Below are 27,001 nucleotides of genomic sequence, written 5' to 3'. Positions count from 1 at the left end.
TATAGTGGATGGGACCCAATCCTCAGCAACAATACAATGGAGGCTTACTAAAATTGACATTAGCATTCAAGAAAATTTATTGACTGTTTATTGGACACCATGATGAAATCAAAGATAATTAAGATACTGTCCCTAAATTATTATTATTAATTTTCATCCTCACCCAAGGGTATGCTTTTATTGATTTTATTTTTATTGATTTTAGAGAAAGAGGAAGGGACAGAGTGAGAGAGAGGGAGGGAGAGAGAAACATTGATATGAGAGAAATACATCAAGGCAACTATATATGTGCCCTATCCGGGGTTTGGACTTGCAACTTAAGTATGTGCCTTAACTGGTAATTGAATCCACAACCTTCCAGGTCATGGGACGACGCTCCAAACAATTGAGCCACACTGACCAGGGTTTGTCCTTGAGTTTTAAATAGTGTTCTTTCAAAGACTAAAACTGAGATAATAATAAATTGCATTTCTCAGGTGTAAATATAAAGTAAATCCCAGCCCAGCTGGCATGGCTCAGTGGTTGAGCATCAACCCATGAACCAAGAGGGTCATGGTTCGATTCTGGATTAGGGCAACTTGCCCAAGTTTCAGGCTCGATCCCCAGTGTGGGGCACGCAGGAGGCAGCTGATCAATGATTGTCTCTCATCATTGATATTTCTATCTCTCTCTTCCTCTCTGAAATCAATAAAAATATATTTAAATAAATAAATGCCAGTAACACCATGGATGGCTGATATGAATCACATTTAGATTTGACTACATCATCGCAAAGCAAGATGCTTGCCCCTGGTCTCTTTCTCCCCATGGCCAACCTATCTTTCTACACTGCCAACAGTTATCTTTATAAAACATGTATGTGATCATGACACTTCGCTACTTAAAAGGCTCCCTGCTGTCTGCAGAACTGTGTCCAACAGCTAAGCACAGGAGGCCTCTCCCAGTTGGCCCTGACCTTCCTCTCCAGCCTCTGCTTTGGATATTCTGGCTCTTCACCCTAAGCTCTTGCACAAGACAGTTCCACATGAAATTAGGGCAGTCAGGGTTCCATAGTTAATCTCCTGTGTGCAAAATGGGGGAAAAAAAAAACCCTTAAATTTTTAATATTTTTCCTTACACTCTATTGTTATAAAGTAAACAGATTTGCTTAAAAACGCATTTTTAGCCCTAGCCGGTTTGGCTCAATGGATAGAGCATCAGCCTGTGGACTGAAGGGTCCCCCTTCTATTCTGGTCAAGGGCATGTACCCGGGTTGAGGGCTGGATCCCCAGTAGGGGGTGTGCGGGAGGCAGCCGATCAATGATTCCCATCATTTATGTTTCTTTCTCCCTCTCCCTTCCTCTCTGAAATCAATAAAAACATTTTTAAAAAATCACAGTTTTTAAAGCTGTACAATTAAATACAATGTGATGATCAATTGAAACATGCATGTATATGAATATTTTTCAGCTCTCAGAGATCTGGTATTTTAGTGGAGGACATCTTGTAACTCCATTTGCAATTGTCTGGGTATGATTGCCCTCCCCCCCTCCCCCCCAATGCAACCCTTAAACTCTCTGGGTTGACCAAACTACTTACTATTCATCGATTAAATCCAGTTCAAATACCACTTCTCTGGAAAGCCTTTCTCCCCAAATCTCTTTTCTCCTTCCTCAGGGCTCCCAAAGCCAGAAGTATTTCTCTCTTACAGCATATTGTGCCGCCTGTACTTATTTATTTATACCACAATAGATGTGAGATCCTTCAGGGCAGGGTCTGAACCACTGAGTCCCTCGCTCTCAGCTCGGCGTTTGGCCTGCAGGAAGAACTTTAAAGTTTATCTCTGGATACATGAATGAATAAGCACAGCCTAAAATTCCCTACACTCTTCAGGTTTTGCAGGAAAAACATTTTCATATTGGGCACGCCTTTGGATACATCACTTTGATAAATCAGGCCCATAATATTTGAGAAGTGATTTGAAAGGAGCCAGAAAAAGATTATATTTCTATCTATCTATCTATCTATCTATCTATCTATCTATCTATCTATCTATCTATCTATGTATCACCTATCATCTCCTGTCAAAAAGGTAGTGACCTCCTAAGTGTGACCTATTCCCACTCCCGCCTTTCCCACCGTCCTAGCTCCCCGAGCTACTGCTAGGATGGGGGAATATTGTGTTGAGATGGGTATTTTCTCCGCTTCGATTGAGGAGCTTCGCCTTCCTTTGATTTTTAAAAGCCACGTCGTTCACAATTCAGTATCGTTTTCCTACTGGGGTCCAACATCTGGGAGTCACATCCTTTCTGTCATGGAGACATCTAACTCTGGATTTCTGCCATGGAGTCTGAAAAGAGACCCCTCCAGGTCTCCCACTCTCGGCCAAAGAAGAGTCCCAGGTGGGGAAGAGGTTTCCCAGCGTCTGGGACTGCGATGCCGGCCGCGCGGACCAAGCGCAGGGAGGGGCGAGGCCGGGGCGGGTCTGCGCTTGGCCACGGGAGGCATCCATCTTCCCAGACCAGCCCGGCCTCTCCCGCACCCGAAGGGGCGGAGACGGAGAATGGCAGGGGCGACCGCGCCGTCCCTCCCACGAGTCTGCTCCATCTCTCCGAGTCCCGCGCGGGCCGCCCGGCGGTCGCCGCCCGCAGCTCCCTCGCCCGGATCCGCGAGCCGGGAGCCGCGGGCCGCGGGCGCGACGGCAACTTCGCGGCCACTGGGGGCGCGGCTCCTCCCGGCGCGAGTGCGAGTGTCGCCGGCGGCCTCCGGGGGGCAGCAGCGGAACGGGAGACGGGGAGAAAGTGGCAGCGTCGGCGCCCAGTGGCTAAGAAGGCAGAGGCCCCTCGTGGAGCCGGCTCTGGAGACCTGAACTCCGGCGGGGCTGCGCCCAGGACGCGTTGGAGCGGCGCCGCAGCCGCCCTCCTGTCTTCAGCTGGACCCGCTGTAGGATAGCGATTCCTCTGTCCGGGTGGCGGCGGCAGCCTTTGCCGACGGAAGCGCGGCGGGCGCGGCAGCAGCATCTCCACCCGGCGGGACCCTGAGCGCGGAGCCGGCGGCTGGAGCAGGAAGGGAGGTTCGCTGCGCCCGCGGTGCTCACGTTCTCCGGGGCCCGCCCTCCCCCGCGGGCCCTGACCCGAGCGCCCGGTGCGGTTCCTAACAATGGTGCGGAGCGCCGGCGCGAACCCCGCGTCCGCCCAGCGGTCGTAGAGGAAGTGGCCGGGCTCCGGGTGGGGTGGGCAGGGAGACGCCCCCCGCCACTTGCTCGCTGGAGTTCGTCTGCGCGCCGGGCCTCTCCGGCCCCCAACCCCGGGCACCCTCCGAATCACCGACGGCTGCTCGACCCGGGAGCATGGTGCCGGCGCCCGGGTTAATCTAGGACTCGGTTCGCTCCTTTTTTTCCGCCTCTCCCGCCTCTCCTTGACCGCCTGCCTGTGCTGCCTCGGGGTTCCTGGCGTGTGGGAGCTCAACTCTCCGCCTCTCCAAGGAGACTGGTTTGTGACCACCTAACCGAACTTGCCCATTGAAAGCAAACCCAGAACAGCTGGATAATGTCCACTCCGAGCAGATTCAAAAAGGACAAAGAGATCATAGCCGAGTATGAAAGTCAAGTCAAAGGTAAGGGTGGGAGCGGCCGCCTTGCTCCTTTTGTGTGCTTTCTTGTCATTGTGTTCTCGGGGAGTTGCATTTCTAACTTGGGGTCTGCGTTGGAGGGAGGTTGCGAGGGACAGTTCGAGCGCCTGGCTGAGCCACCGGGGCTTCGTCGTGCAAGACAATCCCAGTCCCAGTCCTAGTCCCGTCAAACCCACGGAAGCTGGAAACCCGGTGGTTTTCCTTGGCTGCCAGCGCGCACCTCCTCAAGGGCTTGAACTCAACCACCGCCTTCAACTGGGCAACTTCCATGGGCGGCAGGCAGCACCAGTGGTTCCTGCCCAGTTCTCACCATCATCATTATCCCTATTATTCTTTTAAAATGATGCCATTGTCACACCGTAATTTTTTTAAGGAGTCATTTTCTGGAAGTCAGGACACCAAGTGGTCTAGAGCTTCATTGAGTGCAGGCAATTGACACTGACACTCTTCACTCTTAATTTATTAGGGCGAGGCCCCCTTTATAAAACAACTCCCCGGAAGCCTGGCAGTGAAGCCAAGCAAGGACTAGTAGATCTGACTCCTCCTTTCAGAAGGGCCAGAATTCTCACTGCCATCTTCCACCCTCACACGGGAATATTGCTTTATCATTTGCTGGAATCCACTTGCATGTAAAATGAAGATTTGAATATTTAAGTACGTAGTTGACATTTACATTGTCAACTAATGAAGGAACCTAATTAAGGTTGACTAAACATTTTTACGTGCTTTTGTGGTTTGAGAATATATTTTCTCTCTAGAACAAGTATTTTGTGTTCCCGTTGAAGTGTTTCATAAACATAGATGTTCATTGTTTTTTTTTCCCCCTCTTTGATGGTCTCTCAGGGTAGCTCTCTCTGTTGAGACAATGGATGGAGTGTGTAGGTACCTACTGCTCTTTGGAATAGTCAATGCAAAGTTCATTAAAATTGCTATGTACCTGTGTTTGTACAGCTACAGTCTTATGAAAGGCATTCCTGTACTTGCCTTGGGTGTTCTTTTGTGTGGTCAAGTTGTGAAAATGCCTGGAGTCCTGGGAAAGGACCTCTCACCTGCGTGTGGGTCTGGACCAGCTCATCCTGACGCCAGGCACACAGTGTACCAGCCCAGGAGCTCGTGTTTCCTTTCTGCTGACCCCTGCAGTGGAGTTAAGCTAAACATGGCTTGGGAAGATTTTTATCCTCTTGTAATTAAGATAATTTATACTTTTAGGACCTGGTTCCATTGACCTGGACATTTTATTAGCAGAGAAGTAGTTATTTCTTTAGAGACAGGAAAACTTAGTAGTGAGTACATCCTTTCTTTCCCTTTTTTTTTTAAAAAAAATATATTTTTTATTGATTTCAGAGAGGAAAGAAGAGGGAGAGAGAGATAGAAACATCAATGATGAGCGAGAATCATTGATTGGCTGCCTCCTGCATGAGCCCGCAACCCTGGCATGTGCCCCTGACCAGAACTGAACCTGGGACCCTTCAGTCCGCAGGCCCACGCTCTATCCACTGAGCCAAACCAGGGGCGTCCTTTCTTTTCTTAATGAGTCCAACACAGCTTAAACCCTTTCATTCTACGGTAGAACGCCTGTTCATAATCACTGTTCCTCTGTGTAGTGTTCCACGTTGCTCTTTGTGGCAGGTCCTCCATGGGTGGCAGTCTGGCTTTCCCGCTGCATGTATTTCCTAGTATTGGCTTAGTTATTTCTGCTCTAAGGCCATTTGTCCATGATCAAGTTCTCACCTGAAAAATATTCTCATGATTAACTTCTTTCAGAGTATGTGAATTCTATAGTTATATGGTTACTTATATGCTTGAGAGTATAGACCCTCTACATTAATTAAAAAGCAATCAAATGGGAGGTGTTGCAATGTTTAAAATGTGTGTATCCAACCAAGTCCAAGGAAAAATTATGAACGTGATGGAGATTATTTTTGGAACAAATTCTATCCCACAAAAAGTGATCTTTCCTCTATTCCCTTCAACCCTAACTTACATACACCCTGGAGTCCTTAGGCAGCTTTATGACTCTTTACTGCACTTGACCTGCCCTTCTCATGAGGACCTGTGAGCAGACTTGAATTACCTCTCCTGCAATACTTGCATGTCTTCTGTCTAACCCAGATCATTATATCCATATGCAAATATGGGAGTAGGGGAATACTGTGAAGTCAGACCATGCACACATTTAATGGCACAAATTCAACTGTACTTGTATGCAAAATCAAGAGGAGAGTGGGAGAGAAGTGATGGTTAAATAGTGCATGAGGCCCCCTGTTCTACAGTGAGAGTAGGTTCTGTAGTAAGGAAGCATGAGAGTCAGGACTCTGATTTTCTGTTTAATTTCCTGAGTCCTTTCAGGCTCAGTGTCCTACCCTACCAGAGTGCTAATCCGGTGTTTAAAGATACAGTATGTGTTTTTGGAACAGCCAACTCTTTTAATTCTAGCCAGTTATTTCATCTGATGAAAAACAAAAGAAATGTGGCCTATGTATTGCTGAAGGAAAACTTGGCTGTGTTGGCCTCATTAGGAGAAGATGTAGGTTTGTTCCCAGTGAATAAAGCCACAGATATTGGTCTCTCTGGGTGAATTAGGTTGATGAGTGATTTCAAAAGTCTTTTTTTATTATGTGTGATTTTTTTTTTAACCTTCTGACTTAGAACCTAATACTCTGGAGTGTTGTTTTTTTTTTTTATACTCTCTCATTTCCCTAAAACAGTTGCATTTATTTCAGAATTTCTGATATAATGTTTTGATCTAAAGGAATGACTCCAGATGTGGGATTTTGCCACTGTGGCTGACTGCACATGTTTTGGGAACAGATTTTATAGAGCTCTTCTCAACCGTGAAAAGAACTATCCTAGGTGATAAGGTATAATTTTATGTGTAAGATTATAAATGTATCTAGTTCAGTGGTTCTCAACCTTTCTAATGCCACAACCCTTTAATACAGTTCCTCATGTTGTGGTGACCCCCAACCATAAAATTACTTTCGTTGCTACTTCATAACTGTAATTTTGCTACTGTTAACGAATCATAATGTAAATATCTGTGTTTTCCGATGGTCTTAGGCTCTACAGCAGTGGTTCTCAACCTGTGGGTCGCAACTCTCAGGTTGAGAACCGCTAGCAGGGTCGCCTAAGACACAGATATTTACATTATGATTCATAACAGTAGCAAAATTACAGTTATGAAGTAGCAACGAAAGTAATTTTATGGTTGGGGGTCACCACAACATGAGGAACTGTATTAAAGGGTCGCGGCATTAGAAAGGTTGAGAACCACTGATCTAGTTAGATGTACCATATTGGGCAAGTCGTTTAGCTTCTGTCTGGATTTTGATTTTCTTCTCTATAAGATAAGGCATTTGGACACTCTCATCCTAAGGGTCCTTGAGTCTAATCAAATATGTCATGTCAATTCATATTAATCACCTAGTAAAATTTTCATGCCATTTTGCATTTTCTCTCAGCTGCCATGTGTTGGGGAGAATTATCTTTGCTTTCACTTTTTTCATAATGAATTCACAAACACTATGTAGTGAGTGCTCAGGGAATTAAAATGTAATGCAATAGAGAATACATAAACATAATAAAACCATGTTCAGAAAAGTATAGCAGAATTTTAAGAGGAGAATTGGGAATCATACAAGCAGTTAAAGAATAGAATAGCTGTGGCTTGTGTGTTCAGTGGTTACAGTGTCGGTCCGGGCACTGGAGAGTTGTGGGTTCGATTCCCAGTCAAGGGCAGGTAGCTGGGTTAAAGATCCTATCCCTGTTCCTGGTCAGGGCGTGTGTGGGAGGCAACCAATCAATGTGTCTCTCTCACATCAATGTTTCTCTCTCTCTCTTCCTCCCCCTCCCTTCTCTCTCTAAAAAGAAAATTCAATGGAAAAAATATCCTCATTCCTCCATTGAGAATTAAAAAATTAAATATATATATATATGTATATATATACATCCTATATAATAAAAGGCTAGTATGCAAAATGACCTAATGGCCGAACGACCAGTCGCTATGATGCGCACTGATCACCAGGGGGCAGACGCTCAATGCAGGAGCTGCTCCCGGTGGTCAGTATGCTCCTACAGGGGGAGCGCAGCTCAGCCAGAAGCCCTGAGCTGGGCTCACAGCTGGGGAGCACAGCAGCGGTGGCAGGATCCTCTCCCGCCTCAGCGGCAGCAGTCAGACATCCCCCAAAGGCTCCTGGACTGCAAGAGGGCGCAGGCAAGGCTGAGGGACGCCCCCCCACAAGTACACAAATTTCGTGCACCGCCCCCCTCCCCCTATCTATCTATCTATCTATCTATCTAGCTAGCTAGCTAGCTATCCATACTGAGTGGCCAGATTATTATGACCACCCCATCAGTACTTCGTTGGGCCACCTTTTGCCTTCAATACTGCGGCGATTCTTCTGGGCACTGACTCCACGAGATGTTGAAAGGTGATGCAAGGAATCTGACACCATGCCTGATGAATAGCACTGTCCAGTTCTGTGAGATTTGATGGCTGTGGAACCAGCTGCCTGATGGCTCTTTTAACTTCGTCCCACAAATGCTCAATTGGATTGAGATCTGGTGATTGTGGCGGCCACCTGAGCAAGGTAAAGTCTCCCTCATGTTCTTGAAACCACTCCTGCACAATACGAGCACCGTGGCATGGCGCATTGTCTTGTTGGAAGAAGCCATCTCCATTGGGATACGCCATCAACATGATAGGATGAACTTGATCAGCAACAATACTTAGGTATGTTGTGCTATTCAGACGTTGTTCCACATGAATTAAAGGGCCCAGATCATGCCAGGAAAACATGCCCCAAACCATAACACTGCCCCCACCAGCTTGAAGGGTTGTACTCATGCATGTGGGATGCATGCTTTCATGCTGTTTCCACGAAATTCTCACTCTGCCATCTGCATGATGCAACTGGAAATGTGATTCATTGGACCACATGACTTTTTTTCCAATGCTCGACTGTCTGATCCTTGTGTTCCTGTGCGAATTGGAGACGTTTTATCTTGGTAACTGCAGACAGCAAAGGTGTTCGAACAGGCCTTTGGCTTCCATATCCCATATGATGCAGTGGACAGCTAATTTGCCTACAAACGTCAGGTGGTCATAATAATCTGGCCGCTCAGTGTATATGATGAGGAAGAAAAAGACTGACCATTTTATGCATGTTGGTCAACTTCCCAAAGATTTAGAATCCAGAGAAATTAATGTCTTGTTTATATAGGCCCTTAAAAAGCATGACTGGAAAGTGTATAAAATGCAAGCCATTTGACTATGCTACTTGTTAGCATCTCTGGTAAAAAGCTTAGCAGTGGGAAAAGATTGTTAACAATTGGCTCACCGGAGATTTGGGGACTATCTGTGGGTTTTAGTGATCTATGTAATTTTTGAATTCTGCAGCCAAAATAGTGTGGAGCACATATAAAAAAATACCGGTTCGTATATGGGAACCCAAAGTATCAAAAACCATTTCGAGAGGTGGAATGCATGGGTGGGAAGTTGTGTTTGCTTTTAACAATGCTAGCTGTTAGTTGCTAAGACTTGACAGCTATTATTTGCAGTATTTTCCTAGGAATAATCTCATACTCATCTATGTGCCACATGTGCAGGAAATGCCAAGAAAATCTGTTGTTCTTCGACTACTCTGCTGCCTGGATTACAAACAGTCCATTTTGGTAGCAGATGGAACATGAGCAAATGCCGGTTCAATTTGAAATGACCCCATGTCATGCAATAGCTTTTAATAAGGAAAGAAAAAGTGCCATTATCATTTATATGGAATCTATGTGTACATCTAATGTTCTTGCATCTATGTGGAATAGAAAACAGCAACAACTTAAATGACGAATTAAAACTTTATAGCTAGGAGGGACTTTAAACACTTCCTGTCCTACTCTCATTTAAATTGTTGCTGTTTTCTGTTGCACATTACTAACGTGTAATTCTGAGGCATAATTACAGAGTTACACAGTTAACTGCTAGGAACTGGAACCCAGCTCACCTGCTTTCCAGTAGCAGTGGTTTTCTTTTAGATTCCTCACAAAGTAGAGCAGAGGTAGAACACTTACCTATCTAGACTTTACATTCATTGAAGAGAGAATAGCAACTCTGGTCTGTTAGCAGCCGTTAATGACATTGATGAACTGTAACTACATTGTTTTTTTCAACCAAGATCATTTTAAGAAACCACAGTGCCCAACAGCAGTTTCACATGCTAGCCTTCCGATCCAGACAGACAATGGTGAATATGTACAAAGGCAGCTTGCTTGGTATTTTGATCAAGCTGATTGCAGTCATTGCAATACGCCCTCTTACGTTGCCCAGAAAACCTCATTAGTTAGATGGAGTTCAGAAAATATGAAGGAGTCGTTTTGGAGAAATTTTTGAGCAAAAGCATGTCCTGAAACACAGCGAGGGTTGGGAGTAAGCCTCAGCTCTGATCATGGAGATGGGTGCGCTCACTCCTGTGCTGTGTGCTATGTTTTCCAGCTTAGGAGCCACACACTCTCAACTCAGGTTCCGACTTGAGAGTTTACTTTGTGGATGGACCAGACAGACCCTTATGTCATTCATGCTACCTATTTTCACTTCAATTCAGACATCTAAGAATTAGAATAAAGAAGTGGGAGTATGTCTGATCACTCCATCTATTTTTGTTTTAGTAGTTTGAAGACAGAAGTTGGGATTAGAGACAGTTACTGGAAGAGATTTTTTTGGTTATTGGAAGGTGTTTTTATTTGTTGGTCCTAGTTTCTTGTTTCTTGAATATCCAGTTGATATCTCAAGATGAGGAAGAATGGAACATAGGGTTTAAGAGCAGAAACTTTGGTGTTAGCCATCCAGCCCTGCCACCAATTAGATGTGTGACCTCTAAGAGTCAATGTCTTCATTTGTGAAATGGGGTTAATAATAGTACTTGCCTCCTTGTCTTTGTGAGGCTTCAGTGAGGTGATCTGTGGAAAGCATTTACAACAGGCTTCATGCATAATAAACCGTCAATAAAAGTTAGGAATTGTTCTCTGTTTAATTTTGGTTTTCTTTACGTCTCTGCTTTTGTTACATTCTGACTCCCAGCTCCTTATAAGGTGGATTTTATATTGTGGCATTATTTTTTTTTTAATCTTAGTACTAGAGGCCCGTTGCACAAAGATTTGTGCAATAGGCCTTCCTTCCCCTGGCTGCCAGTACTGGTTCTCCTCCGGCACCCAGGACCCAGGCCTTCGCTCTGGCGCTGCCTTCCATCTTCACTCCCGCCAGAGCCTTCAGTCTTCTCCACTTCTGTAGCTCCCTCTGGCCCCCACCCTCCCCCTCATAGCAGGCGTCCCGCCCCGCCCGGCCACTCCGGGCCTGTGTATGCAAATTAACCCATCATCTTTGTTGGGTTAATTTGCACACTCACTCCTGATTGGCTGGTGGGCGTTGTGGAGGTATGGTCAATTTGCATATTTCCCTTTTATTAGTGTAGATAAGTAACAGAGCCTAAGAGCACATTTCCTAAGCCGCCATGTGTTTGCTTATAACTTGTTTTAAACTTTCTCTATCTTTGTTCAGCAATGCTATATGGAAAATTGAAGCCTAGTCAATGGATTTTACTTACCATGGTGAAAAGAATTGTCATGACATCAGATAAAGTCACTGATTTAATTTCAGGTCTTGAGAAAAAGATTTTCTTTGAAAATCAATATAGAAATGAAATTTTCACTTATAACTGCTTATTTGCTTCTGCTTCATTAGAAAGCACTTTGGCCAGGCTGGTGTGGCTCAGTGGTTGAGTGTCGACACATGAACCAGAAGGTCCTGACTTGATTCCCAGTCAGGGCACATGCCCGGGGTACAGGCTCGATCCTCAGTAGGGGGCCGGCAGAAGGCAGCCGATCAATGATTCTCTGTTATCATTGTTTCTATCTCTCCCTCTCTTCCTTCCTCTCTGAAATCAATAAAAAAATATTTTTTAAAAAGGGTTTTTTCAGCTTTATTGAGATATAATTGACATATAACCGATAGAACTTTGATATTAAAAATTATCTATGTACCCTGGCCGGGTAGCTCAGTTGGTGATTGCAGGTTTAATCCCCAGTCAGGGCACATGAAAGAATCAATCAATGAATGCATAAATAAGTGGAACAACAAATCAATATTTCTCTCTCTTTCTTCCCCCCCCCCTTCTTCTCACAGTCCTTCCTCCCTCTCTCAAAAAATCAATCAATCAAGAAAAATTTGAAAAATTACCTATGTATCTCCTGGTACAGGGCTTTATTAAACACTAGTGACCCTGTGCATGGATTCATGCACATGGAAAGGAAATTAATTAGAAGGTGGCCGGCAGGGCGGGACTGGGCGAGATGGACTGGACACACCTCCTGCTGGTCCCTCCCCTGCCAGCACACCTGGGGTGGCACTGCAGCTCAAAGGACGTCTGTGGAGTCCCGGCATGTGTGGTCCCGCGGCCTGGTGGAATTGTGTGGCCCCGCGAGGAATCGGGCTCCCTCCTCTCTGGTTCACTGCCAAGTCACTGCAGCTCGGCAGCTCCTGCGTTGAGTGTCTGCCCCCTGGTGGTCAGTGCACATCATACCTACTGGATGGTTGGACAGTCGGATGGTCACTTAGCCTTTTATATACATAGATTATTGAATGAATAGAATAATAGTTTTGGATTAGTATTTCTTTATAGGGTTAAACAAATTAAAAGTTTAATTGGGGTCTTAAAGGATTCAAATACAAGAGACACATTCAGGTAGCAACTCAAAATGCTCTCTGGAGAGAACAAGGAAAGGCAGGGTTTATAAAGGCAAAACCCACAAAAGGAAATTCTTTATTGCAAATGAAGGATTGCTGACTAGGTTAACGGGGATTGGGTAGTTCCTAAACAAACTAGGGAGGCGAAAATTACAAAAAGGAAGTAAAGCCCTAGCTGGTTTGGCTCAATAGAGAGTGTTGGCCCTTGAACTGAAGGATCCTGGGTTTGATTTTGGTCAAGGGCATGTACCCAGGTTGCCAGCTCTGATCCCTGGCTCTGGTCAGGGTGTGTGTGGGAGGCAACCAATCAATGTGACTCTCTCACATTGATGCTTCTCTCTCTCTCCGCCTCTCCCCCTCCCTTCCACTCTCTCTAAAAATCAACGGAAAAATATCCTTGGGCCCTAACCGGTTTGGCTCATTGGGTAGAGCATCGGCCTGCGGACTGAAAGGTCCCAGGTTCGATTCTGGTCAAGGGCATGTACCTTGGTTGTGGGCACATCCCCAGTAGGGGGTGTGCAGGAGGCAGCTGATTGATGTTTCTAACTCCATCCCTCTCCCTTCCTCTTTGTGAAAAATCAATAAAATATATTTGAAAAATATCCTTGGGCAAGGATTAACAAAAAAAAAAAAAAAAAAGGACGTAAAATCTATATATTTTTAGGTAGCAGTTGTTCCAAGATGTTTATGGTTGGGCCCTGAGCTGAGTTTAGCAACAGTTTTAACAACTTAATAGCAGCTCTGAGAACTGAGGCACAAGATGTGCGTAGGCCCCGCTTCCCTAGTAGCCTCCTGACTATTTCACGTGACTCACTTAGCAGTGCTTCTTCCATCATTTTTTACTATCCATAGTATAAATTAACATGGTGGACATCCAGAATTATCTAGTGTGTTCAATGAAGTATTGCCACAAAATTAATGGTGGGGAATGGTTACCTAAATTCCACCGGGGAGTGGTTGACTAACTTGTGTACAGGGGTCATTATGCAGTCATTAACAATGGTTTTTGAAGAATGGGGAAGTATCTCACAAAAATTATTTTTTAGAAAAAGAGACTATGGTTATGACAAGCTAAATGGACACACAGTGATGCCATCCATGTACATGCCTGCCATATCCGGTGGTGGGATTTCAGCATGAGGAGGAAACCTAGTCAGACCTCAGTCTAATTTGTCATTTGACAAGTAAAAGAAAATGTCATTTCCCCTAACTCAGATGTTCCATGAAGCCAAAAGTTTACAATAATCATAACAGCATCCGGCAGTCACTGATTGCTAATGGTGTGCAGGTCACTGTTGTGGCTGCATTTCGTGGCTGGACTGGGCTTTATATGTACACACCAAGCTGGAATGCATAGCAGAAGGCAGGAGGAATTTCCGGTGAGTTCTCCTGCTTAGTATAGGTTGTACTTCCTGTATTTTCCGACCATGGTATACCCGCCCCTTGATAGGTTTCCTGGTTTAATGCAGGAATCTCACTTTGAGCTTCACCCTCCCTTAAGATGGGGTGGGGCAAGGTAAATCCAAGGAAAATTTAGTCTTGGATTGAACCTCTTGGTAATTGATTTGTCCACAGGACAATGTCAAGCTTCTTGTTTACATACAACTCAGTGATACACTTTGGTTTTTCTTTGCTTTTGAGTTCAGCCAACAGTGTGTGTGTGTGTGTGTGTGTGTGTGTGTGTGTGTGTGTTAATATTTTGCTTTTGACATTTAAATTTTTAATTCATCTGAAGTTTGTTTTTCATATTGTGAACCAGGGGTATATTTTTCATATGGATGACCAAATTTTTTTAGTTCCATTTGCTAACTAGACCCTTCTTTTAAGAAGTGATCTTCTAACTACTTGTGTCCTGATCAAAATTTTGTATATGCATGAGTTTATCTCTGGACAGACACTCTATTGTGTTTCATTGGTTAAGTTATAGATTCTTACACCAATACTACATTATCTTAATTACTATAGCTTTCTATTAAGTCTTTATATCTGGTAGGCCAAATCTTCTTTCTTTATTCTCTTTCCAAAGTTTCTTTGTGATCTTGGTTTTTCCTTTTCCAGATACATTTTAGAATCAGGTTTTCTTTCCATGGAAAACCCATTGGCATTTTGATTGAGACTGCATGAAATTATAAATCAATTAGAAGAGAATTGGCATCTATATGATAATCTTCCTACCCATGGATATGAATATTTCTCTGTTTATTAATTTTTAAAATATCTTACTGTAAAGTTTTATATTCCTTATGTTTTTGATAGATATGTTATAATTAATTTTTATTGCTAATGATCATGAGATCTTTTTTTAAGTTGTTTTTTAATTGTTTCTGGTGTACAGAAATGCAGTTTATTCTGCATATTGGTCTTATGTCCAACCACTTTGCTTCTCTATTATTATTTCTAATAATTAAACAAATTTTTTTTCTAAAACTTCTTTGCAAATAAAGACAATCATTTCCTCCTTCCAGACATTTTGGCTTTATTTATTTTTATTTTTTACTTTATTTTTTATTTTTGCCATAGGTAGAATTTTGAGTGCAAAGTTAAAAAAAGTGGTGACATTGGCTTTTTTTTTTCTTTTACTTCTGGATTTAAAGGGAATGCTTTTAGGCTCTTCCCTTAAAGCAGTGGTTCTCAACCTTTTTAATGCCGCGACCCTTTAATACAGTTCCTCATGTTGTGGTGACCCCCAACCATCTGCAACCGCTGCTGTAGAGCCTAAGACCATTGGAAAACACAGATATTTACATTATGATTCATAACAGTAGCAAAATTACAGTTATGAAGTAGCAACGAAAATAATTTTATGGTTGGGGGTCACCACAACATGAGGAACTGTATTAAAGGGTCACGGCATTAGAAAGGTTGAGAACCACTGCCTTAAAGGATAATGCTTGTTTTTGGTTTATAGATACTTTTTATCAGGTTAAGTAAAATCTCTTGTACTTCACAGTATTTTTTCTTTTTTAGTCTGTTAATACGATGAGTAATAGATATAGCTTTCCTAATATTAAACTATCTTTGCACTACAGAATTAAACCTCTCTTCATCATTGTAATACACACACACACACACACACACACACAATGATTCAGTTTGGCAATATTTAGTTTAGTGTTTTTTTATTTTTTGTTTTGTCTCTAAATTCTTGAATGAAATAGGTCTAAGGTTTTTCTTATTGATAATGTGTTCGGGTACATATCTAAGTTATATATGAGTATGTTGGAGAGTATCGTTTCTCTTTCTATTTTGTAGAAGAGTTTGAAATTTTGAAATTTTTTTCTATTTGAGTCTAGTTATTTTCTTTGTGTGAAGAACTTTTAAAAAAATATATTTTATTGATTTTTCACAAAGAGGAATAGAGAGATAGAAACATCGATGAGAGAGAAACATTGATCAGCTGCCTCCTGCACACTCCCTACTGGGTATGTGCCTGCAACCAAGGTACATGCCCTTGACCGGAATCGAACCTGAGACCTTTGAGTCCACAGGCCGATGCTCTATCCACTGAGCCAAACCAGTTAGGGCTGTGTGAAGAACTTTTTAACTGCTAATCAGGAGTTAGTTATTTTCTTTATTAGGATTACTATTTCTATTTCTTCTTCTTTGAAAAGTTGTATTTTCCAGAAATTTATTTGTATGTTTTCAAGTATATATTGACATAATATTGATATACTCTCTTATTTTTTTTAAAAGTGGCTGATTTGTATTGAATTTAAAATATTTTAAAATATTTATTTCTGCCTTCTCTTGATGAATCTTAAAGGGGTTTGTCTATTTTTCTTTTTCTTTTGTTTTCTGCTCTTTGCTACTACCTTCCTCATTTTCTTTTGGTTTATTGTTGTTTATTTTCTTAAGTTGGATACATAGTGCATTTATTTTTATGCTTTTTTTGCTACTATAGGCATGGTTTCTTCTTTGATCCATGAGGTATATATGAATATGCCTTTACATTTTTAATTTATCTTTTAAAATATATAATTACAATATGATTTTAGAGTAATAGCGTTTGAAATTAGTTGGAATTGTTTGCTCTTTTACTATTTTCTGAAGAAGTTCATGTAAGGTTGGAATCATCTGACTTGACTCAAGTGTTTATCAGAACTCATCTGTAAAGTCATCTAGGTCTAGTGCTTTCATCAAGAAAAGAATTATTGCTTGCAAATTTACAGGTTTTCTAATAAACTGTTTATAGTATTCTTAAATCTTTTTAATCTTTGCAGCATCTGCAGTTATGCCTCTTCTGTTAATAACAATTGTTTGTGTGTGTATGTGTCTTCTATCTTCTCCTTGATTGACCTTGCCAGATGTATGTTTATTAGTCTTTTCAATGAACTAGTTTTGCTTTGTTGATTTACTGTATTTTATATTTGTTTTCCATTTCATTAGTTTATCCTCCCTATTGTTACCTTCCTTTAACAATTTTTAGCATTGTTTTTTTAAAAATATATTTTTATTGATTTCAGAGAGGAAGAGAGAGAGAGAAATCAATGATGAGAGAGAATCACTGATCAGCTGCCTCCTACATGCCCCCCACTGGGGATCAAGTTGGCAACCTGGGGAATGTGTCCTGACCTGGAATCAAACTGTGACCTCCTGGTTCATAGGTTGACACTCAACCATTGAGCCATACTGGCCGGGCTACATTCTACAAATTTTTATGTGTTAGTGTTTTTATTTTTCATTTCTGTGTACTTTCTAGTTTACATTATGATTTTTTCTGTAACTCATGATCTTTTGAAAAGTGTGTTTTAAGTTTTCTAGGTATATAGAGTTATTCCATTTATCCTTTTGTTACTGACTTAATAACATTGTCATTGTAGAATATGGTCTGAATTTTTGAAAGTTTTCTCTTGACAACGTTTTTTTTCGACCATGCATGCTATTGAAAATTGTCAGCCTTCACCTTTCCCAGCCTTCCTCTCTCCCTTCCTTTGCTTTACATCTCCATCTCTCCATAGCACTTTTTCTCATTTGATCTCTTTTATACTGACTTTAGGGGCTTTTTAAATTCCTTATGTGAAAGCTGGTGATATGATTAAAATCATATTTTAAAAATATTTTATCCAACATTTTAGTTTCAACCAGAAGGGTCATGCAGGCATACCTATCTAAATTTACTGTACTGTAGGAAGTAGAAGTCTGATATTCAGTGTTATAGTGTGTGTGTGTATGTGTTTTTTAACCCATCAATATATTACATTTTTAAAAATTGAGATATAATTGACATATAACATTGTTAGTTTCAGGCATATAACATAATTATTCAATATTTGTAAGAATTGTGAAATGATCCCCACAATAGCCTAGTTAACATCTGTCACAACACATAGCTACAACTTAGTTTTCTTGTGGTGAGGACTTTTAAGATCTACTCTCTTTAGCAACTTTCATACAGTTATTTTTAATTTATCCAATATTAAGTTCTGTATTAGCAAGAGAACCCCATAAGTTCAAGTTACTATGGGAAGAATAAGTGTTTTTCATAAAGATAATTACAGGGATCTGATCCTTGCCATCCAGAAAGGATGTTTATAATCCAAGCTCTGTACACTGAGGAGATACACAGACAAGAGAGCAAATAATGTTACACTGACACTTTTTAAGTTCTCTATATATAGGTGTGTGTATGTCTGCACATGGAAAAATCCAGGATATGGACTTTAGGGATGGAAATGTGTAATGAGAACCAGTGAAAACCTTTCATCGATGTGAGAACATCCAAACCTGTAGAGAATTTTTATGAGTTTATGTGAGCCAAACTGAGGTCCTATGCCAGGGAGCAAGATCTCAAGTGGCCCAGAGAACAGCAGTTTTGCAGCTTCTTTTATGCATTTGAAATTAAGGAGAGACTGTAAGGAAGAAAGCAAGTGTACCGGTTAATAATGCGGATTTTTTTCAGTAGATGGAGTTACACATATGTTGATATATATGCGATTTGATTTTATATGTATGCTATTTTGTTGTATTGCTCCTTCAGATTACCACTTGTTCCGATCGATGGCACACGCACTTTCTAAGCAGCACTTCAAAATGTATGAAGAAGTGGAAAATTGGGTCTCTGAATGGTCTGCCTCAAAACAAGAAAAGTTCTATTGGGACGGTATCCACAAATTACCTGAAAGATGGGAAAATGTGTAGTTAGCAATGCACTTTTGATGTTTCTCTTGAAAATTGTCGTGTTTTCTTTGATTACAAAATCCTCATTATTACAGTTAATAATTTGGATTAATTATTAACCGGTTCATAGTGAGAATTAACTATTAACTGGTTAATACAGATTAATTATTACTGGTTAATATTGTGGGTTAACTGTTAACCGGTTAATAATGTGGATTAATTATTATTGGTTAATGCGGATTAACTGTTAACCAGTTAATAATCGGATTAACTATTAACCTGTTAAAATGTGGATTAACTCTTAACCGGTTAATAATGCGGATTTTGTGATCCAAAGAAAACACGATAATTTCAAGAGAAAATCAAAAGTGCTTTATTCAAAGTAATGTCCATCGCTAGCTACACATTGCCCCCATCTTTCAGGTAATTTGTGGGTACCGTCCCAATAGAACTTTTCTTGTTTTGAGGCAAACCATTCAGAGACCCAATTTTCCACTTCGTATGTTTTGAAGTGCTGCTCAGAAAGTGCATGTGCCATCGATCGGAACAAGTGGTAATCTGAAGGAGCAAGGTCTGGTGAATACAGCGGGTGTGTTAATACTTCCGAGACAAGATCTTTTAACGTATCTTTAACTGGTTTTGAAGTGTGTGATGGTGCGTCATCATGAAGCCGTGTCTTCTGGCCCATTCAAAGCGTGGTTCAAATTGATTATTTGTTATCGGTAGCAATAAGTATTAACAGTTTCACCTGGTTTTAGACGCTCATAATATGCCACACTTTCCTGATCCCACCAAACACAGAGCATTGTCTTCTTTCTGAAGCGATTTGGCCTTGCAGTCAATGTTGATGGTTGACCTGGATCAACCCATGATTTTGTGCATTTGGGATTCTCAAAATAAATCCACTTTTCATCGCCAGTCACACTTTGATGCAAAAAAGACTTTCTTTCATGCAACATTTTACTGATAACTTTTTGGTTTTCCATTTGTCTTTCGTTCAGTTGATGTGGCACCCATTTTCCTTCCTTTAAAATCTTTCCCATTGCTTGTAAATGATTGGAAACTGTTTGCTGAGCAACGTTTAATCTTTCTGCAAGTTGTTTATGAGTTTGACACCCATCTTCATCCAATAATGCTTGTAATTGTTCGTCTTCAAACTTTTTCAGTTGACTTGGACATTCTTTGTCTTTCACATCGAAATCATCACTTTTAAAGCGTTTAAACCAGCGTTCACAAGTATCTCGAGATGGAGCATGTTCACCATAAACTTCCCGAAGTATACGATAACTTTGAGCAGCACTTTTCTTCAAAATAAAGTAATGAATTAAAACTTCCCACAAATGCTTTTTTTGTTTTTTGGCACGAAATTCGACATTTTTAAGTGTAAAAATATCTATGATGTTAACACCTTCAGCAAATTTGACATATGAAGTTTTGAAGCTTGTTGTCAATACAACAAAATAGCATACATATCAAATCACATATATATCAACATATATGTGACTCCATCTATTGAAAAAAATCCGCATTATTAACTGGTAACAAGATTATGTGTTTTTTTTGAGGGTTAATATCAAGGGTATTACTTCTTGTATTTCAAAGGTGTGTTAAACTAGATGCACAAGAACAGTGGCCAGGGCTGGCTTAAAGCCTTTCACTAAAGAAGTTATAGGCCTGGGGCATGACAACCCTCCATGACCTTCCTGGTTAGGAATTTATGATGAGAGGTTACTTCCCCTTTTTTTCCGTCCACACTGATACAGGCAGAGCATGAAAATATGCACACCTTTCTGATTAACCTGCGATTCTGTTGGGACATCTGGGGCCTTGCTAAACATCCAGAGTCTGATCTTTCATTGTTGCAGGTGACAACTCTCTTTTTCTTGTGGCGATTCTTTTACCCTTTGACCTCTTGAGGTTCTGCTCCAGAGCTGCCTGCAGAGACGTATAGTCAGGGCTCCCTGGAAGACACAGCCCCCTCCAGCCGCACTGGCATCCCAGCAGAATAGCGGACCTGGCACAACAAAGCACTTAGGAAGGTGCTAGCAGTTCTCCAAGTGCTTGATGTCCTAGTTTCTTTCTAACTCCCTCCTCCTCTGGTCGTGGAAGACCTCTGGACTTTTGCCCTTTGCTTTTATTATTCTGAAGGTGCGGCTTACAAAAACAGCTCCCTCCCTCCAACCTCCAGCAGTGAAGAGAGAACAATAGGTGTCTGCTTATCTTCAGTCAGACAATTTTCACCTCTGAGGAAGTTCAAATTTTAGACTGGCTGTGAAGTTAGCATGTGCAAAAAATGGAATTAAGCCACCAGACACTATTTACCTAGGAGAGGGAGCAGGAAGAAGTCAGTCTGCCCTCTTGCTTTGCATTTGTAATGGCTGTGTAGCATCTTCTGACACACAAGTTCTCCTCTGAGGATCAGTGAGGATTTTTTTCTTGGGTTCATATTGATTGTCCACGTGGAGTACAGTTCAGTCAAATTATAATCCATAAGCACCATGAAAGAGTCAGAACTCTGAGCCAGAGGTGCTGTCATTGGTGGGGAGAGGAGTACGTTGGTCCCCAGGGAGGGGCAAAGGGCCCCACAGAGGGTCTGTCTGACCCCTTGGTTCAATTGATTTGCCCTTATTTCTTCACTGTGCCCAGTTTTTTTGTTTGTTTGTTTGTTTCTTAATATATTTTTATTGATTTCAGAGAGGAAGGGAGAGGGGGAGAGAGAGAAACATCACTGATGAGAGAGAATCATTGATCGGCTGCCTCCTGCATGCCCCCTACTGGGAATTGAGCCCACAACCTGGGCATGTGCCCTTGACTGGAATCGAACCCGGAACCCTTCAGTCTGCAGGCTGATGCTCTATCCACTAAGCCAAACTGGCTAGGGCACTGTGCCCAATTTTCATCTTTCTTTTCATTATTATAGTGAACCCATTCCTTGCTACTAACAAGGCAAAGAAAACTGGTACATTTTGAGAATTTAGCAAAGAGAATTGTTAACTTTTGTATTCCTTAGAAAATAATTTTCCGAGGATACTATCTCCCTCATCCGTGGTCTGGCTTTCTGTGGTTTCCTTGTGGCCAATCGTGGTGTGAAAATAGAACACAGAAAATAACAGAAGTAAAATAATTCATAAAATTTAAGTCATGTGCTTTTCTGAGTAGGTGATGAAACTTTGCAGTGTCCCACTCCTCAAGTCCAGGATGTGAATCACCCCTTTGTCCAGCGCATCCACACTGTATACGCTCCCCACCCCATAATTACTTAGTAGCCATCAACTCTCATAGTGCTTGTGTATATGGAACTCTTATTTTAGTTAATAATGGCCCCAAGAGCCTGAGTATTGATGCTGGCAATTCAGATATTCCAAAGGGAAGCTGTAAAGTGCTTCCTTTCAGTGAGAAGGTGGGTATGCATAGGAAATACTATAGTATCTATAGGTTTTGGAACTATTAGAGGTTTCAGGCATCCACTGTGGGCCTTGGAACATGTCTCCTGAGGATGAAAGGGATGCTGCTGTTCTTACAAAAAAAGAAAGAGTTAATGAATGCTTTTTCAAATGGCTGCTCCGTTTTAATTGAACTTCCATTACAATTGTATTGAAAATATTTATGGGAACTCTCACATGTTTCACCAAAAGTCCATGTTTGAAAGATTTCCAGATACCTAATCTACAAATAAATACCTCCTGTTTGAAGCTGGGAACTCTACTGCTTACAGTTTGGTTAGCATTGTTGTCTTTTCTGTCAAGCATCTCATTGTGAAATAATTTAATGAAATAACTTAGACACTGGGGTTTGAATCCTGGCCCAGCCAGTCACCAGCTATTTACCTGTGGACGAATGGCTAACTCTCATCCTGCCTTACTCTCCTTGCCTGTAAAACGGAGATGATAATAGTACTGACCGTCAGAGAATTGTTGAGACAACGGGTGTGTTGAACCCAAAGAACTGCCTGGCACACAGTGATTGCTCAAAAAAAAAAAAAAAAAAAAAAAAAAAAAAAAGTTAGTATGTGAACTCTGGCTCTGAAAGCAATAATAATAAGCTTTAGGTTACAAAAGACTTAATAGCCAAGAGGAGCCTATGGGGACATGAGAGCTAAATGTAATATGGTGTCCTGGCCGGGGCCCGGGAACAGGAAAAGGATAGGTAAAAACCAAGTATGGGCTTTATTTCATTTTAAAAAATACCGAGGAAGAGTAGGAAAATAAAACATTTTCTGTTTTAAAAAATCTCACTCATATAACTTCTATGGTTACAAAAAACTTGCTCTAAAGTACAGAATTTGTAAGGCAAAAATAGAAATTCTTGCCTCGTCTGGGTGTCTCTGTTGGTTGGAGCATTGTCTTATACACCAAGAAGTTTTGGGTTTGATCCCTGGTCAGGGTGAATGGGGGGAGGGGGGCAACCGATTGATATATCTCCCTCCCTCCCTCCCTTCCTCTTTCTCTAAAATCAATAAACATATCCTCAGGTGAGGATTAAATAAAAGGGGACATTCTCAAATGGATTAGAGTATATTCTTCCAATAGCATCATTTCTATTTCAATGTAATATTTATATATTTACATACTGAACAAATGTGACCATTTGCAGAATAGTTACTATAGACTTTCTTTTTAAAAATATGTTTTTATTTATTTCAGAGAGAGGGGAAGGGAGAGGGAGAGAGATAGAAACAATGATGAGAGAGAAACTTAGAAGAGAAACACAGAACAGCTGTCTCCTGCATGCCCCCTACTGGGGATCGAGCCTGCAATCCAGGCATGTGCCCTGAGCAGGAATTGAACCATCGACCTCTTGGTGCACAGAACGATGTCAGCCAATTGAGCCACCCAGGCTGGGCTAGACTTTCTTTTTGCTCAACAATATATCACCTATATCAGGCTCCATAGAACTGGTTCATAGACCAGTGTTGTTCAGTAAACACTTACTAGGAGATAAGATGAATCATGGTACTGCTTCCTTTATCCAGAAAGGTTTGCTACAAAAGAATGTCAGCTAAGCTAAACAGTGCTTCCTGATGTGATGATTTAGGTTCTGGCACAAGCTCTTTATCTCATTGGGGATCTGCCACAAATACTTCACTGATCTTCGTTCGAGTAGTATATAGAGATCAGCCTCATCCCTTTCCTAGCTATTACTGTTACTTGTTCTTTGTTGCTTTAGGGACAAGATTGTCCTTGTAATTCACCATGGGCCACCTGTGTACTTTAATCTTCATCAGTTTCCATGATTGGGTCTCCTGTAGGAAGGCAACATGTGTAGAGGCTAATATTTTAGATAAATCCAGTTCAAAGTATGGTTTCTCTTGGAGCCTCAATCTTCTAATTTGAAAATGAGTATGATGATTGCACCTATTTTATAAGATTGTTGTGAGATTATAATGAGCTTATACTTATAAAGAGCCTAGCACCACTCTTGGCAAATAGAACTCAATGAAAAGTAAGCTGCTATTATTATTAATTATTATTATTATTATTACTATTACTAAAGGCCCGGTGCATGGGATGTGTGCACTGGGGGGGGGGGGGGGGGGCGTGGCCTGCGGTGATTGGCCCACTGTGGGAGCAGCTGCTCATCCCGGGCAGCCCAGCGGCGCTCCCCCTGTGGGAGCACACTGACCACCAGGGGACAGCTCCTGCGTTGAGCGTCTGCCTCCTGGTGGTCAGTGCGCATCCTAGTGACTGGTCACCTGGTCGTTCCGGTTGTTCGGTCGCTGGGCTTTTATTATATAGGATTACTTACTACTACTTGAAGCTATTGTCTTAATTAGTGACAAGTTTTGTTCTTAAAAAATTTAAAACTCATCTCCAGAGAGACTAAAATCACTTAACACACTTTAAATCTTACAAAGCAAACACTAAAAATACGAATGTTAATGGTTCTTTATAAAAGCAATGGGAGACATCTAACCAACCAGCAGAAACTATACTGAGCCCAATCTTAAAAGAATTGTGTTGGTTGGCTTCCTATGACAGTTAGCCTCAAAGAGACACTTGGTTACAATTCCTTGCATCATTATTGTTAGCCTTGAGGGCTAATGAATTCTAGTTTTTATGTGTATGATTGTAGCTATAGATGTAGATTGCTTACCTTTAACCTGCACTAGTTGCTAGTTAAGGTTTGCCAAAAAGAAGTCATCTGCCAAACAACTGAAGATATTTTAGTTATTTCAGCCACTGTCAAAGGCATAATCCTGTCATGTGCTTCCAGAAAGGGTATATCTGCAGGATATATATATATATATATGCATTGTGTTTCTGCTCTCCCTTGGGGCAGGGCAGCACCCTTCCTAAAGAACACCCAAGGTGGACACTCACTGCATGTCCTTGGTCAGCAGCTTACCAGTCTGCCAGTAATGTCACTCTGATGTTTCCTCCGTTCACCTACAGGTATTACTATGCTATTAAAGTCTTCATAGTTTGGTTGTTTTGGAGGTAAGATCTAATCTCTTCTAATAACGAGTCAGTAAAAAGCTTGGGTCCAGACTGATACTTAGGACCTGATGCGGAATGCCTGGTTATAATGTAGATGTTGCTTGCAGTTACCGCCTGTAGTACCAGCAGCTAACATTTACAGTGGGTAGCATATTGGTATCATTTTCATATTTATAAGGAGAATGAAACTAAAAACTTAGAAATCTGAAGTCGTTTCTCCAACATAGAAACTAAAAGTTACAGCCTCCAGGGTTCAAACCTGTGTTCCAACCATCCCGCAGAGGCAGGTCAGGATGCCGCCTTATGAAAAGTTAAATGGTTAGATTTCATGTCAGTTACTCTCGTTAAACTTCCCAAAAGCTAGGAAGAATAATTACCATATTTGTCTTAATAAAGAGTTAATATCAATTCAGATAAAAGTGCTTTTTGTTCAACGATTGTGTGTGTACTGACATTAAATTGTTGCCTTATTATTATCTCAAAGGATTACTTGATGAGGAAACTCATGGTGGAGTTGCCTCTTTGTATGCAGTAGAAAAGGCTTTTGGGGGGAAAGAAATATTTTAAAAGTCCTAAACTGGAACACTTGCTAAATTTAGTGCTCTGTTCCTGGAGGCAATAAAAATCATTGCCTTCTCCTTTGTTCCTCTCACTGAGAGGCCTCGCTGGTTCCCAAGGGAAGAAGCCCCTCCCGGTCTTGATTTCTTCTGGGAAAGAAGTTGTATCTCTTTAGCTAGTTCTCTAAATTTACTTAAGACTTTGCTTTTGGTTGCGGTTGTTTTTCTGTGCGTGGCGTTAGCACTTCTGGTAGAAACACCAGTGTCAGAACCACCTGGAGGGATGATTGAAGCTGCGTGCTGGGCCCCACTCCAAGCCCTAGAATTTGCATTTCTTGCACCTTCCCAGGTGATGCTGATGCTGCGGGTGGAGCCCACCTTTGGGATCCATTGCTATAAAAATCAAAGCAGTTTTGTAACTTCCTTAAGTTAGCTAATTTAGATGCAAAGTTTCCTCCTAGTTTTCCTAAGATCTTTACCTTTCTTACAATTGCACTCCATGGACATCAAATCATGGCAATTTAAACTAAGATTGTAGAAAATGCATGCAGCCCCCTGCTTCTAGCTTTGCTACCCCCCTCCCCAGTGTGTTAGTATCTCAAATTATAAAGAGCATTTTCACATCATACCTGAGTGAACTGGAAACTAAAAGTGGGAACATAATGAGCCCTTGTGGAATAAAGGTTCAAGTTCCCTGCACATCTGCGCATGCTTTTGAACTAAGGAAAAAGAAGACAAGGCAAGGTACCCTTTTCAGGACCTCCTGTAGCACATCTCATTTTCTTCTGTCACTACCAACTCTTAGGACGGGCCAGAGCAGGGGTCCTCAAACTTTTTAAACAGGGGGCCAGTTCACTGTCCCTCAGACCGTTGGAGGGCCGGACTATAGTTTAAAAAAAAACTATGAACAAATTCCTATGCGCACTGCGGGCCCGGGACAAGTCGGCTGCTAAGCAGGACAGGCAGCGGCACCCGGCGGGCCGGATAAATGTCCTCAGCGGGCCGCATGTGGCCCGCGGGCCATAGTTTAAGGATGCCTGGGCCAGAGACTTGACACCTGCCTGTGGAGCAACCAGTGTGCATTATCTTCTGTGGGTTATGGTTAATTTGAGTTAGTGTAAAGATGCGAGTTTTTCTATAAATAGGTAATTCTATTATGTTTCATGAGAACTTTTATTTGATTTTTTTAAAAAAAACCTTAGGTCCATTGACAGTTTATGAAATCTCTATAGCAATAGTTACAAGGGAATTGCAACTTATGTGAGAGTTAGGATCTCAAGTCAAACAATAAGGAGAAAAATTAAACAAAATTATACTCTTGAAAATCCCTAAGTCACCAGGCTACGAAGAACTACATCCATGAAAGCTCAGAAGCCAAAAGTTAACTTACATTTCTCTTTGCTTATAGCATAGGCCTCACACTTCCATATGGCCAAGGTCTAGTTGAAAGAGCAAAAGGATGTTGAGAACAATAAGATTTTCCCTTCATCCGTCAGTCAGTCCCTTCCAAGTAAATATGGACATGTAGTTAAATTCCAATAAAT

General features: G+C 41.5%; 1 protein-coding gene across 3 annotated transcripts in view; it reads left to right on the top strand.

Moving 5' to 3' along the window:
* Nucleotides 1-2,573: 2,573 nt before the first annotated feature.
* The window catches only part of SRGAP1 (SLIT-ROBO Rho GTPase activating protein 1), a 288,960-nt gene continuing 264,532 nt past the window's right edge, over nt 2,574-27,001 (top strand). For all 3 annotated transcript variants that reach the window (XM_080660547.1, XM_080660549.1, XM_080660548.1), the window contains exon 1: nt 2,574-3,594. In XM_080660547.1, the coding sequence (XP_080516673.1) occupies nt 3,528-3,594 (67 nt within the window). In that variant the 5' untranslated portion in view covers nt 2,574-3,527. The remainder of the gene's footprint in view (nt 3,595-27,001) is intronic.

This window comes from Plecotus auritus (assembly GCF_963455305.1).
Source record: "Plecotus auritus genome assembly, chromosome: 3".
Classification (NCBI taxonomy): Eukaryota; Metazoa; Chordata; class Mammalia; order Chiroptera; family Vespertilionidae; genus Plecotus; species Plecotus auritus.
The sequence above is the reverse complement of the archived record's forward strand: the minus strand, read 5'-3'. Positions and strand labels throughout refer to the sequence as shown.